The sequence below is a fragment of the Empidonax traillii genome, unplaced genomic scaffold (genome assembly GCF_003031625.1).
Source record: "Empidonax traillii isolate 1590-97213 ecotype Southwest subspecies unplaced genomic scaffold, ASM303162v1 scaffold859:size262776, whole genome shotgun sequence".
NCBI classification, from domain to species: domain Eukaryota; kingdom Metazoa; phylum Chordata; class Aves; order Passeriformes; family Tyrannidae; genus Empidonax; species Empidonax traillii.
This window is the reverse complement of record NW_020956052.1, coordinates 37426-51570: the sequence shown is the minus strand read 5'-3', so window position 1 is coordinate 51570 and position 14145 is coordinate 37426. Positions and strand designations below refer to the sequence as shown.

At 42.4% G+C, this 14145-nt stretch overlaps 1 protein-coding gene across 1 annotated transcript in view; it reads right to left on the bottom strand.

Moving 5' to 3' along the window:
* The window catches only part of LOC114067089 (killer cell lectin-like receptor subfamily F member 1), an 11121-nt gene extending 6431 nt beyond the window's left edge, over positions 1-4690 (bottom strand). Inside the window, exon 1 of the mRNA XM_027902281.1 lies at positions 4609-4690. Coding sequence (XP_027758082.1) covers positions 4609-4690 — 82 coding nt within the window. The remainder of the gene's footprint in view (positions 1-4608) is intronic.
* Between the last annotated feature and the right edge of the window lie 9455 nt (positions 4691-14145).

The following is a 14145-nucleotide window of genomic DNA, read 5'->3' as shown; positions in this document are numbered from 1 at the left end:
CTGAAGAGGAAGTCTCTGGTCTGCTGTTGGGTTTGGGCTTCAGGTGCAGCTCGGCGTACGTGATCGTGTTTCCTGTGAGGAGCAGAGAAATGCTGACATTTGTGGTTGTGCAGATCATTAGGTGGAGAAACAGCAAAGGATTACGTAGAAGACTGAGTCTGTATGAAAAGGGGGGTGTGTTTCCACACACAGCTGCTTGTTCAGCTTTTTCTTTTTTTTTTTTTTTTTTTCTAGGAAGCGACAGGCAAGATGATGATTTATCGTTTCCTGCTGCTGTCAGGAGGTCAAATCCTCCTCCATAATCTTTGAACTACCCGGGTCCTGTGTGGCTGGAGCAGGAGGCAGACTCCCAGCCTGGCTGGATAGGATCTGGATCCTGTCCACAGCAGACATCCCATCTGTTGCTAAGCCATCTCAAAGGGCTTGAGAGGCATCCGAGCCGCGAGTGCTTTGTGGAGCAGAGAGGTGCAAAGGGAACACTGCCACCCAGAGAAATGCTCCTGCAGCAAGGTAATTGATTCTTGGGGCATTCCTGCCTTGGGAATGTTTATGCCAGGATATTGCCTGGTGCCTGGGAAAGCAGAGGAAGGGGCCTGATGGTTGGAGACTCGCTTTTCCAGGTGCACATTGCCAAAACAAACCCAAAAAAAGGCATAAAGGTAGCAAGGTGTGGGTCAGATTCATATGGTTTCTTCCTGAGCATGTATTCAATTTTGTTTAGCTGGGTATTTTGCAGTTAGTTTTCTTCTTTCCATTAATGGAGAGATTTTGTCAAGCTGAATCAAGAATAAGCTTCTGTGCTACTGCCTTTGTTTGTGGTCACTGGGGCTTTTAAAAAGAAGGGCCTCGTGTTGTAAAATCTCACTAATCAGGGAAAAACTTGGCAGAAAAAAAGTCTCCTTAGGCTAGAATGAGGTGTCATCTGATATGAGAATTGCTGAAGTGTGGAGAGGCTTTACAGCAAGAAAAACACTGAGGACCTGACTGGCAAATAAGGTTCATTCGTGCAGGTGAGGTATTCTATGCTTTAGGGAACTGACCTAATACACCTGGCTGTTTCCTTTGTTACAGTTTATTAGTTCAATGACCTAACAGAAAATTTGTAAACTATATTTAACTGTTCTCAAAAACAAATGCCCATGAAAGTTGTTCTTCTTAGAATGTAAATAATTTTCAGAAACCAATCAGGGCTTTTAAACTTTTAAATGCTCTTTAAATGGAGACACTTCTAAACTAGTTACTTCAGACAATCTGCTACTATTCTACTGTCTCTCAAGTAAAGACCTATTCCTTTAAAGAATATCTCTAAGTCTGTAAGAAAAAAAATATCCATGCAAGATGAATATATTTAAAAAAAATATTACTTCTATACCAGTGTGTTTTGGCACATGATTATTTGCATGTAAAGTCCTCAGACGTCAACAAGAGGTTTTAAGATACCACATAACCTTAATTTTGCAAGAAGCTTCCACACCCTTTACCTAATTCAGCAATGAGGAGCCCTGGTAGTAGGAGGAGATCTCTGCCACTCACTAAAACTGAAATTTCACTTCATTTCTCTGTGCCAATTGTCAGGTGCAGAAAAACATCTCCATTTAGTGGAAGCTCCTGCTCAGTGGAGGTGCAGGCAGGGAGTGCTCCTGGCAGGTTGTCCATTATGGGACATTCTGGGCCACCCCATTCAGGGGGAACTGGGGGAAGCTGGAGAGAGTCCAGCAGGAGGCAGACCTGGTGAAGAGGAGGTTGAGGAGAGGAACAAGAAGCTAAAGGGGACAGCTCACAGCAGGCTACAACTACTTGTAGGCTAGTTTGATGATGGAGTAAACTCTTCTTGGTTTGTCTTTCTGCCAAGGAAAGTTCCATTCTGTCGGGTTTATCCCAATAGTTTCCCATGAGTGAGCTTTCCTTATCACTGGACTGCAAACTTTACACATTCCCTGCAACTGTACCACCAGTGGTTTTTCATATTTTCTCCTCTATCCTCAAAAAATACAATGAGTGGACTCTGAGATGAGAACTCCAAGGAACACTGCATGATTTGACCAAATGAAATCCCTTTCTCAAGGATCGGGAAAAGCTGAAGAAAAGATCTGTAAAGGGACTTTCACTCTCAAATCCAGATTTTACATATTTAAAACACCTACTCAGCTGCTAGAGAACACTGGCAGAAGTTCAGCTCCCTGCATGTTTACCTTCCCTGTCCATCAGAGCTTGGCAGCAGCTCTACCTTAGCAGAACAAAGCTGTGCCCCCCGCCCGTGTTTTTTAGTATCTACTCCAGTAAATCGACTCTGATGATCTGAAAGTTGCCCAAAATGCAGCCAGGAGGAGGTGGGCACGCTCCACTTTCCGAGATATTTGAAGTCCTGCCTAAATTCCGGGAATCTGCCACTCAGGATGTTCATCTGCTGAATTTTCTGTGGTGGTTAAATTAAACCTCCTTCATGGTGAGAGTTTGAAGCAGGGAGTGCTTTCCCTCACACCCATCCTCAAGCTGCTCCTTTTTCTGCAAGGCAGTCAGTCTGCCCGAGAGAAAGACTGGGATAAAATCTGGGAAAGGGAGGGATGTGGCTTCTAGCCATCCTCAGTGGACATTTCAACAGGTCCCAGAGTCAGGATATTGCCAAGGGAGAGACTGGGACATTTGCCACAAGGAGCTCCATCACCTTGGGGCTGAGCCCCTCACTTGGAGAACAAGCCTCAAATTCCTGCTCCAAACTATTTTAATAGCAACAAACCCCTTGTTGGTACGTGCTGATCATGAGGACAGAGAAATAATTGTCCTCAAGGAAGTCTTTCCAGCATGTTCTATATTGATATAAGCTCCAGTATCGCTTAATGCTATCTGGTGCTTGTTCTGTTTGTGTCAAAGTGGGCAGAAATATAATTGCTAATGAAATCTGTAACTAACAGAAATATTAACAAAGCAATAAATAAAGGCAGCCCTGAAAGTTCAAGCCCAGTCAATCAAAATGGATTTGAGTATTATCAGATATAAGAGTGAGAGAAGGTGATACTGGGAGTTATAAACAGTGAAGAAAAGATTATTTCAGGGATTTTTGTCCCTATATAACTTTAGGACAGCATAACCAAGACTTGTAGTAATACTGGGTGGATCCCTGGCAACCATGTTTTTAAAGGAGATGGAAACACTGGAGTATGAACAGAAAAGCATCCACAAAAATAATAAGCATTTTGGAGAAGTTAAATATTTAAAAGCAAAAGGACATTGAGAAATTACTTGATTCTTCTGACAGTGACTTCATGTGAGAAAATACTGAGAGTTAAAATCTGTCTGACAAACTTTTAAAAAGAACCATCCAGCTGTTAATGAAAAATTTCAATGGAAATTAAAGCCTGCCCTGCTCAGATTCCATCCCTTCCTTTAGACAGCACGATTAAGGGATGGTTTTGGATGCCTTTGAATCAAGATGTGATGTCTGCCTCTCTTTACAAACAAACTATATCAGTTTAGATACTGGTTTGCCAAAATTCTAGGCAAACCCTCTGTGCTTTGTCCTGCACAGGTTACAGTATCAGTGCAAACAATATCCATGGATGCAGGAACATACAGCCTAAAGTAATAGTTCCTGTTTTATATATAATATATATTTGATACATAATACAATGAAACAAAAATATCATTTTTATCTTTTAGAGACAGGTCTTGGAAAAATATATTTAAAATATCATTACCTGTCATTTAAGTGCATGTCTTCAGAGCACCATCATCACTATTCATCTATGTTGTAACTGGAACATCTTCTAAAAATGCTCATTACACAATGTTGTTTCCTTAAATGATTAAATACATTAAGTACTAATGAGCCTTGAAAGCATGAAAATATGCTCTTAGTCTGATACTACAAACATTTTCTGTTTTCTCAGAGTCAGAAGTTGTCATTCATATTTGCTGTGATCCAGAATTTTGTCCAAATGCTTTCATGAATTTAATTTTTTTTTCCAAGTAGTAGAAATATTATTTCTTTTAAAAAAAATTGTTTAAATCATCTCTTTACCTTGAATGTTGACTTAATTTATTTCAAATATATGAAGGGATCACAGACTGATAATTTGGTTCTGGAAGAATCACTATTGGAAAATTAAGGACAAAGAGCAGGAAGGTTTTAGGATCCATTCAGTACTTCCTTCAGTGACAGTGACCGCCCTAGTTTTCTGATTCACTAGTTAATTTAATACTCCTTTCCCATGAATACTTCACTGATCTGATTTTTGGACTAGGCAGTAATTCGGTGGAGCGTTGTCTTGATCCTGTTGTTCATTTAAAAAGAAATATTATGCCCATTATTCAAAAATGAACACTTTTTCTTCCTCATTCTGCTCCTTAAACCAAGGCACCGGATCTGAGCCACTGCTCCTTGGTGGTTCTGGCTCAGGAGCAGCTTTGCTGACTTGCACCTCACGAGGATTTCTCCCACTATTTCCAACTTTTCACGCTCCCCTCCTCCCGCATGCAGCACGCTGTAATTCTAGTTTTATTTAGTGGCAGGATTAGATATGACAGAGAGAGGGGCAGAGAGAGCAGGTGAGAGCAAGGAGTGCCCAGCCAGGAGGGGCTGAGCTGTTTTACCTGGAGCTGCTGTTTTACCTGGAGCTGGTGTCCCAGAAGGAAGGTGCGCTCCTTCCCTCGGCAGCACCGCCACGTCCGCGTATGTCACATCCCCTGCCATCGATCAGCCAGCCCCTCTGAGCTATGGAAAGAGCAGCTTTAACACAGTGGGTTGCATCCTGTGTCAGCCTTGCCTGCCTCCAGAAGCCTCATACACCCTGCTATGGCTCTGAGGATGGCTGAGAAACATCAAAAAAGGAAGGAAGTTACTTCTTTCAGTGCAGCTTCAAAGCCTATTTGCAGCCATTCTGCCTCTTCTTGGGTGATCTCCTGCCCTTCAGAACACAGGAGAAAATAAAGATTAATAACCATTCTTTAAAAAAAAAAATCTTGTTGCTGCTCAAAGCAGAGGGAAGTTCCTAAGGAATAATCAAAAATGGGCTTTCCCAGGTCCAACAGATTTTCTGCTTCTCATGAGAAGAGCTAAAGCAGTGTAATCCATGTTGTGCTGGATTATCCTCATGTCCATGACCTTACACAGCCTGTTCACCTAAAAGGAAGATAAACAAGACATATACCAGTATCAGATGTTTTGGGGCTGGTGGAACTGCAACCACACAGCTATAAAAATGTAACTCCAGTTCTGACCTGCTCCACCCACAAAGCACTTGAATGGCTTCACCACTGGATTTAGATGGCATTGATGAGGTATTCACATTAACTCAAAATAAAATTAAAAGTAATATAATCAGTGCTTTTCACAGCATTTCAGTACTTGATTGTCATAGTAGCTCCTAAGCTGCTTGAGCTGTTCTCTGCTTGACCCAACAACTCCTCAGGCAGAAAACCTGAGTTGCCTCTAACTCCTTGCTCGTGACCCACCTGTTTGCTGCAGGATATTTTGATGACAGCTTTTTTTCTCTTCTATTTGGGGGTGGTGGGGTGAGGCAAACCTCACAGGTTTTAACTGAAACTTAAAGAAGACCTTCTTAAACCTACAAATTCATTTGAGAACACACAGCCCTGTTTGTGCACCATCCCAATATTTCCTGCTGAAATGTGCCTTATTCCCACTTAGGAAATTCCCTCAGAGTTCAACAAACAAACCTACAAACCTACATGGGTAAATTGAAAACAATGTTTTTATTCTGTGATAGAGCCTTTCAGCAGTTTTTCTTGCATTCAATGGGACTTAAAATGAAAGGGGGAAAAAAAAAAGAAAGTTTGGATTTGTAATCTTACATTACTGATCTTTTCCCCTTCTGATGTTCAACACTGGTAACAGTGCTAAGTGCAGTGACAAAGAGGGGAAAAAAGAACCTCTGACAGTCATGGAACAGATTACTCAGAAGTGCTGCTCAAGTATTATTTATATGCAAGGTATCTAAATCCTTATTTATACCCACTGATAAACCAACACCCTGAACTGGATACGGACAGGGTTTGATTCGTGGACATCCACATGGCAGCCCTATCACCAACCCTAACGTGGAACAAAACTTGTCCTCTGATTCAATCAGTTTCCATTCCTTCCCCTGAACTTCTCATCATCCTCTACAGCAGGATATTTATTAGGCCTGAAATGGAAAAAAAAAACCCACAAAAACAAACCCCAAAACAACCAAAGCAAAAAATAACCACAAACCAAACCCCACTTTCCTTATTTGGAGTTTTTTTAAACTTTGGTCCATAAAGGAGAACTAGAAGGCTTGCTTGAACTCTTGGGCTCTCTTTCCATCACTTCACATACACTTAATCAACCTTTTCTCACTAAGCCCCTCCTAAATTAGTCCAAGCCATCAAGACGTAACCATGTATGGTCAGGGTACACACAGGTCTTGGTGAATGAGTGGAAAAAAGCAGTGTTTCTATTTTAAGGGGACATGTCTTCCCCTCTCCTCTGAAAAACACATTTTCAGCCAGAAGGGCAAACTCGGTCAGTGTGCAGTGCAGACCAGGCAGCTGCATCCTCTCTGCCTGAGCAGATTCTCACTTGCCTGAAGAGAAGTAGGAATGCACAGAGTTATTTTCCAGAGCAAACTTCCAAATAACCATAAGCAGTTCTCATTTGGGATTCGAAGCCTACATGCTGTGCTCACTGCTGGGACAGGTAATGAAAAGGAAGGTGAATTTTTATTTTTAGAAGGAATAGATAAGTAGATGCCTTTGCAAGACATTTTCTTAAATTCTTTTTTTCCTATTGGAAAGCTGTCTTCTTTTTTTCTCCCTTTTAAAACCTGCCACAGCATTTTCATTTGCTACCTATTTTCTTTAGTGTTAATAGTTTTAGCTCTGTTAGTACTTTAATTATTTTCTATAGTTTTCATTTTGAATTCAGTCATTTAAATAGAGCAAACCCATGAATTCACCAAGATAAAGCTAAAAAAAGAGAGCAGTCCTTCTTGTTACAGTATTTTGAAGTATCTGGGGTTTTGACATCATGCCATAACAAGGATTGCATTGTTTTTTATTCCTGGGCAGTAACACTGTCCTGGAACTGTGAATACCCTACAAATGTATGACAAGACAGTGATTTTACCATGTTAAAGTTTATTAGAGAATTCACCAAAAAAAGATATGCCAAAGAGATGGATCCAGAGGGAAAACCGAGGAGCATGGAGGACATAAGAAGGTTAAACCAAAACCTCCTGAATTATTTCTGCAGGTTTAGTGCCACACAAGCAGAGAGCAGCTTTGGAGCACCAGGGGAAGTTCAAGGAGTGCAGGGTGTTCCAGCTGTGGCAGAGCTGGGAAAAAACAACACAGAGCTGTTTATTAAATAAGTTTGTCAATTAAGTTGAGCTCAAGTCTGTTTGCAGGTTGGCAGCAGAAACTGGTAACAACACTGAGGGCAGAAGGTGAGAGACAATCACAAGCCTTGAAAATGCACATCACTGTTCAAACAGAAGGGTGAAGCAGTTTGGTCCCAAAGACCAAGCCAGTGGAGCAATCCAGGAAAATGTAGGTATGTTTACATTTAGACATAATGTTTCCCTGGGATTTTCTGAGCATGTGTATTTTCTGAGTACCTACATCTGGTGTGCCTTGTGTTTGTGTTTTTTAGAGATCACAAGCCTAGTTCCTCTTGTTTTTGCACATTCAGAGAACTGGCTTTGTTCTTTCATCCTGCTTCTTGTTACTCAAACAGACTTCTCGCTTCAAATTATTTTATTTCACCAGAAAGAAAACTTCAAAGCCACTTGCATGCAAATATAAAAATGCTATAGCACTTCCTTTTCTTTTGTGAAGGCCAGTATATGTTTTAACTGAAAAAAAAAGAAAAGGGGCCATTCTGGGAAATGCAGATGAGCATCCCTTCCTGGCAACATGGCAGTGTCAATTCAAGCCAAAAACATTTGGGTTTTTTCTTTATTTTGGGAGGATATTCACGTTCCTTTTACTGAGATAGATCCAGAGGATGATGGCAGAGCTAAACAACCAGGCACACAGGGCTGTGAACAGCAAGAAGACAGACTAGAAAAAGGCAGGTGTGGAAATTAAGCAAAAGGAGAGGACTATATTGTCTCTTAAATTGAATGTGAAAACATAATAAAACAAAAAAAACCAAAACCAACCAACCAACCAAACAAACAAATGAAAAAGAGAGACTGAGGAGGAGCTTGCAAGAAACATTAAATAAAACCAACACCTCCCTTTCTTCAGGAGCAGGGAACCTGCCAGAAGGTCTGTAAGGGGAGAGATAACCAGTTTATGAATAAGGGGTAAAAAAACCAATGGTTTTTTGTACATATTTGCTGTGGAGGAACCTGGAGAGGTTCCCATACTGGAATCTTCCCAGGCAGCACATGAGAGCCTGTGTCTCAATGAATGCCAGTGACAGAGACTGTGAAACAACCGTGTGAATTAGGAGACCCAAATGGCTGAGGTCAGATGGGCTCCCTGTGATTTTTGAGTGGTCTTGGGAATCTGGAGAGGTCCCAGCTGACTGGAATCTGCCAAACATCCCAGTTTTCAAGGAAGGCAAGAAGGTTGACCCTGGAAACTCCAGGCCTGTCAGTCTCACTTCAGCTCCTGGTGAAGTTGTGGAGAGGATTGCTCTGGGAAATATTGAAAACCACCTGAAAGATAATGCAGTCATTGGTCACAGCCAGCACAGCTTCACCAGGGGAAAGTCCTGCTGATCAAACCTGATTCCATTTTAGGACAAGGTGACCCACCTGGCTGATCAAAGGAAGCCAGCTGATGTGATCTTTTTGGATTTCAGTAAAGCTTTGGATACTGTCTCTCACAGGATCCTTCTGGATAAAATGTCCATTCCACAGCTGGATAAACTCATCATGTGCTTATCAGAAATACAGCTCATAAAGCTGGTTGGGAACTACTTTTTTTAGAGAGGGAACTTTCCACAGACACTTCCAAAATTGCCCTTTTCCCTTCCAAATTCAATTAGCTTTGGCCATTAGCTGAAGTCTCAAGAAGTGTGGGATCTTTCCATTTTATCCCCACCACCACAAACACAAGGGAGCTCCCCAGAATTTGTGTTACTGGGGTTATCACGTAGGATAAAGCTTCACATAGGAATTCCCAAATCCTCTGCTGAGAGTCACAATCTTCTCCCAGTATAAATCTCACTGTTCACTGGATTATGATGTTTGCACCTGTTCTTTGAAATTCAGCAGCTCTATTCAGCCATGAAGCCAGACCCCAATTTCTAGGTGCTGTAATGTTCTGTTAGGTCACTGATGCCTCCCACAAACTACAAAAGTCATATGGAAATCCTGAACCCCGAGAACTCAGAGTTTGGTCACACAAGTGGTGGAGATCTTTTTGCAAACATTTAGGTTTTGTGTCTGAGGAATCTCTTTATGTGCCTAAAAGCAACAATGGTTTTAGCAGATCTGAGCGGTTTGTGATTACAAACACAAGCATGTGTTGGGGGAACGAGCCTGTTTGACTCTCAAGTGCAACAACATCCTCTTTTGTAAACGTTTTAATGGCTGTGTGATCATCTCCAAGGCACAACATGTAATAAAACCCCACACCTCTCAAAATTCCGCTTCAAAAGAGGCGGCGTGTAAATGAAGATCGAAATTCCTGTAAGTGGCACTGACAGCATGCAAAGAAGCAGGAAGGTACCTAGAGATTTTATGATACAGATCAAAGGACATTAAAGGTGCTTTAATAGAGTGTAGATGCTCTCACACAGTCAGAACAGAAATAAGAGGGAGCAAATTCTGCAGACCTTTCAAATTACCAGTTCCCGTGGCGGGTCTTATCAGGTAACAGATATTCACAAGCTCAGAACCATCCTCGTCTGCAGCACCATGGTCACAAGGCACTTTTTCCACCCCTTGCTCTGTCTCTGGATTTCTTCTGCAACTTTCATCTTAATTTTACCTTGATCAGAGCAGCCTGGAGTAAAGTGTTATGTTACAGAGTCATAGAATGGTTTGGCTTGGAAAGGATCTTATAGATTAACTTGTTCCAATTCCCCTGCCACGGGCAGGGACACCTTCCACCAGCCCAGGTTGCTCAGAGCCCCATCCAACCTGGCCTGGGACACTGCCAGGGATGGGGCAGCCACAGCTTCTCTGGGCAACGTGTGCCAGGGCCTGCCCACCCTCCCAGGGAACAATTTCTCCCTTATATCCTACATAAATCTAATCTTTATCAGTTTGAAACCATTCCCCCTTGTCCTGTCACCACATGCCCTTGTGAAAAGTCCCTCTCCATCTTTCTTGTGAGCTCCCATCAGGTACTGAAAGGCTGCTGTGAGGTCTCCACACAACATTCCCTTTTTCAGACTGAACAGCCCCAGCTGTCTCAGACTGTCTTTGTAGGAGAGGTGCTCCAGTCCTTGAGGCATCTTTGTGCCCTCCTCTGGACCCACTCCCACAGCTCCAGGACCTGTGGAGCTCCAGAGCTGCACGCAGGCTCATTTCCTAAGCCAGTCCTTGTAAAGCTTTCTTCCTGGGAAATAGGTCCACATTCAGTTACCACCTCCTCTCTGTGGATGATTTTAAGAAAAAGAATGCAAGTAGTGCCTGAGAAGGCTTTTAGATGACCTGATTTGAGCCACCAGCAAATGCCACTGCGGTTTCAGCAACCTTTAAGCCTCTGAGTAATGTGAAAATGGGTGCTGCAGGAAGTGGAGGTAAAATCTACAGATGGGCACCTTCTGTTCCCTCCTTGCCAGGGCTGAGATGAGATCTGCTTGTCCCCTCCATGGCCTTCCAGCTGTACCAGGGCTGGCTGGCAGGTTCTCTGGGACAAAGTCAGAGGTGAAGCCTTGAGAGTGGGGATTAACAGTGTCAGTGGTGCTGATAAATCTCCCCCCTCTTCTCCTTCCTCAGACTTTCCATTTGCAGCCCTTACCATGTCACAGTCAGTGCAAGTTCTTTAACCTGCAATTTATTTGCAGTTGGGGCTCTCTTCAGTGCAGGAGGAATCCCCACAAAGGGGATGGAAAGACTTAATTTGAATGACTGTGGGCTTTGAGATTGATATCTCTCAGAAGTGTCCTCTGTTTTTTAGGTTTCCTGGCTGGAAAATAGCTGGAATGGGATATTTGCAAGAAGGAAGGGACCTGTTAAATGAGTTTGTATGCAATTAGCAAATGAACCCTAGAAAAATGACAATTCTGCTGACCTTCAAGGAATCACTCATGAGTAAATGCTTAGACCTTCCCATCTCTGTTCAGCAGTGTCTGAACCAGTGATTGCAGTGCTTGTTTATTTAACACAGTGTGCCTGTGACACTGCTGCTGTATCAGCCACTCTTGGGTGATTCCCTCCCTCTGTAGCTTTCTGTGTACGGGTTCTACATGTAACACCTGATCCTGAACAGCAGTTTCAGAACAAGCTGAAGGAGGGTGACTCTGTGCAAATATCACTGACTGGCAAAACAGCTGCTTGTGCTGCCTGAGACCTGCTGATCTCAAGGGAAACCTTTCTTGTAACAATCAAAGTGCTCCCTGAAAACTGCCAGCGTGGGGAAGGTCTTTGGTAACAGAAAATAGCTTAGTGCAGCCTAGAAAAACACAGTCCAAAATCTGCAGTCGTACTTGGGTGCAGTTTATTCATATATATAAATGACATGAATTTTTTCTCCACAGTGAAGAGTTCAAAACCATGAAAAAACCAAAAGGCTTTCCACAGGTTGCCCTCCTTCTAACTCTGCCCCAGTGCAGGAATAACAACCTGCTATTATCTGTTTCAGGGAGGGGAAATGCTGGATTTTTTTAGCCTAAGCCAGGGGATTTCCTTTAACTGGGGGTTTATAGAGGGGTGACCCTGACTGGATGCCAGGCACCACCAAAGCTGCTCCATCACTCCCCTCTGCAACTGGGCAGGGGAGAGAAAATATAACAGTGGCAGGTGGGTCCTGGAGCTGTGTGGAACTGGCTCTGTTGGACAAGGAGGAAACTTCCAGCAGCTTCTCACAGAAACCACCCCAGAAGCCCCTCCTGCTACCAAAACCTGCTATCTTCATTTACTACCTTTATCTTCCAGGCTTCTTTCTCCTTCACACTCCACCTGTCACTTTATGCAGCTCCTCCTCTCTATAAACCATGTGCAGTATGGTGCAGTAGAGACATCTAGTGCCTATTTCCTGTAATTTAAAAGCAAAGGATTAATGTAAAAGGGGGAAAAAAACCTTCTTCCTAACCCTTGAAATTCCCTTTACATGCTCTCCTCAAATCCACCGACAAAATAACTTTGCCATGTCTGGGCTAATTAATACACAGGATGGAAAACAGTGATCAAACATCCCTGGCCTCTGTGCCTCCACAGCTTAGTGTTTAAGTACCAAAACAAATCCCTTCCTCGTCTTGTTTTGCTGAAGAATCCTCCTCAGAACGTCTTGGCTGCAAAGTCAAGCAACAAATGTCTTTTCCAACTGAATTACCACTTACTAGCTAAGGGAAGGGTAGGATATTGGAATTAGAAGGGGATGGATTTTGCAGCTGGAAGGGAGTTGGAATTAGGTGATCTTTAAGGTCCCTTCCAACCCAAACCGTTCTAGAATTCCGTGTTCCTTTGAACAGAAATTCTTCACCCCTGAGCTCTTCTGCTGACAAAATCTAAGCTGTTCATTAACTTCTGCTTTCCAGTTAGTAAAGAGAAATGGGTACCTCCATGGTCCTGTCACCTTCTCCTGAAAGGTCAGAGGAATGGCTCCTGAGTGTCCCCGAGGGACCAGCTGAAGGAGGCAGCAGCAGGAAGGTGTGTCCTCTGCTCCTGCAGTGTCCCAGGCTGCTGCTGAAGGACCTGGCTCCAAGGTAAGAGCTTTGCATGTGACCACTCCATCAGTCCTGTCCAGTGCATAAAATAATGAAGATTAGCCTGATGGTGCTTGTGTGCCTTGCCAGAAACCTCCTGTCTCAAGAGGAAGACTCTTGAGTCATGAACGTGAACCAGGCTGTTCTTGATGGGCCAGAGCTACTGAAAATGCCCTCAGCGTGCAAATTCTTCCATTCCCTGGAGCCTGCCCAAGGATGGCGTGATGGCAAATGCAAAAGCTCACCTGCAACCATCTCGAGTTCCAAACGAAAATTAGATGTGGGCTGAAGGTTCCAGTTTGTGAGAAAGTTGATCAAAACCAGAGCTTTGCTGTTTTTAATAGAACATACACCCTGAGAGGGGACAGAGAATGAAGAACTGCTTACCAAAAGCTACAAGGTGAGAATTTACATTTGAAAAAGAAAAAAAGAAAAAAAAAAAAAGGGTTCTGGTTTCCTTCCGCTTTACAGACACCCAAACACTTGTTTTGACCTCATGTGGTGTGGTGGAGAGCGGCCAGAAATAGGGGATGGCACTTCAGTGAGTCCATTTTGATTGCAGGTCTGAAAGCAGCTTTTCAAAATGGCAAGTGAGGTGTTTTATGCGGAGATGCCACCCAAGGGAAGAGCACATTTCGCTTCAGAAACTTCAGATGCAGGTAAAAAAAAAAAATGGAATCATGTTAATAATATTGATAATGTTAATAACTTAATGTGACTTCATTCTCCCTCTGCTCAATGCCACGTTCTTGAAGCTTTCTTCTCTTAGATCATTTAGAAGCCATGCTGAAAGCATTTTGATAACTATTAATAGCCTCCTCTGTCTATTGCATATCTATTTGCTTGGCAAATTCATATTTATTAATAGAATAAATACGGAATTCTAGCTAAAGTGAAGACTGACCCTTAAACTCCCATTCTGGATTTCAGTAGTACGGCTGAAATGTGCTATTTCTGGGAAAAAATTAACATTCAGACATTGAAGATATTTACAGAGATTACTGGAAACTCATTGACAGCTGAATGGACTCCTCTCTCCTGCAGTGCATTTGTATTTTATATCTTAGTTTGTTTCACTTTCTTAGGCACCAGAAATATTTTTAAATTCCAAAATGAGAGGTCTGTTTCTATTTTTTCTTTCTTTCTTTCTTTCTTTCTTTCTTTCTTTCTTTCTTTCTTTCTTTCTTTCTTTCTTTCTTTCTTTCTTTCTTTCTTTCTTTCTTTCTTTCTTTCTTTCTTTCTTTCTTTCTTTCTTTCTTTCTTTCTTTCTTTCTTTCTTTCTTTCTTTCTTTCTTTCTTTCTTTCTTTTTTTCTTTCTTTTTTTCTTTTTTTCT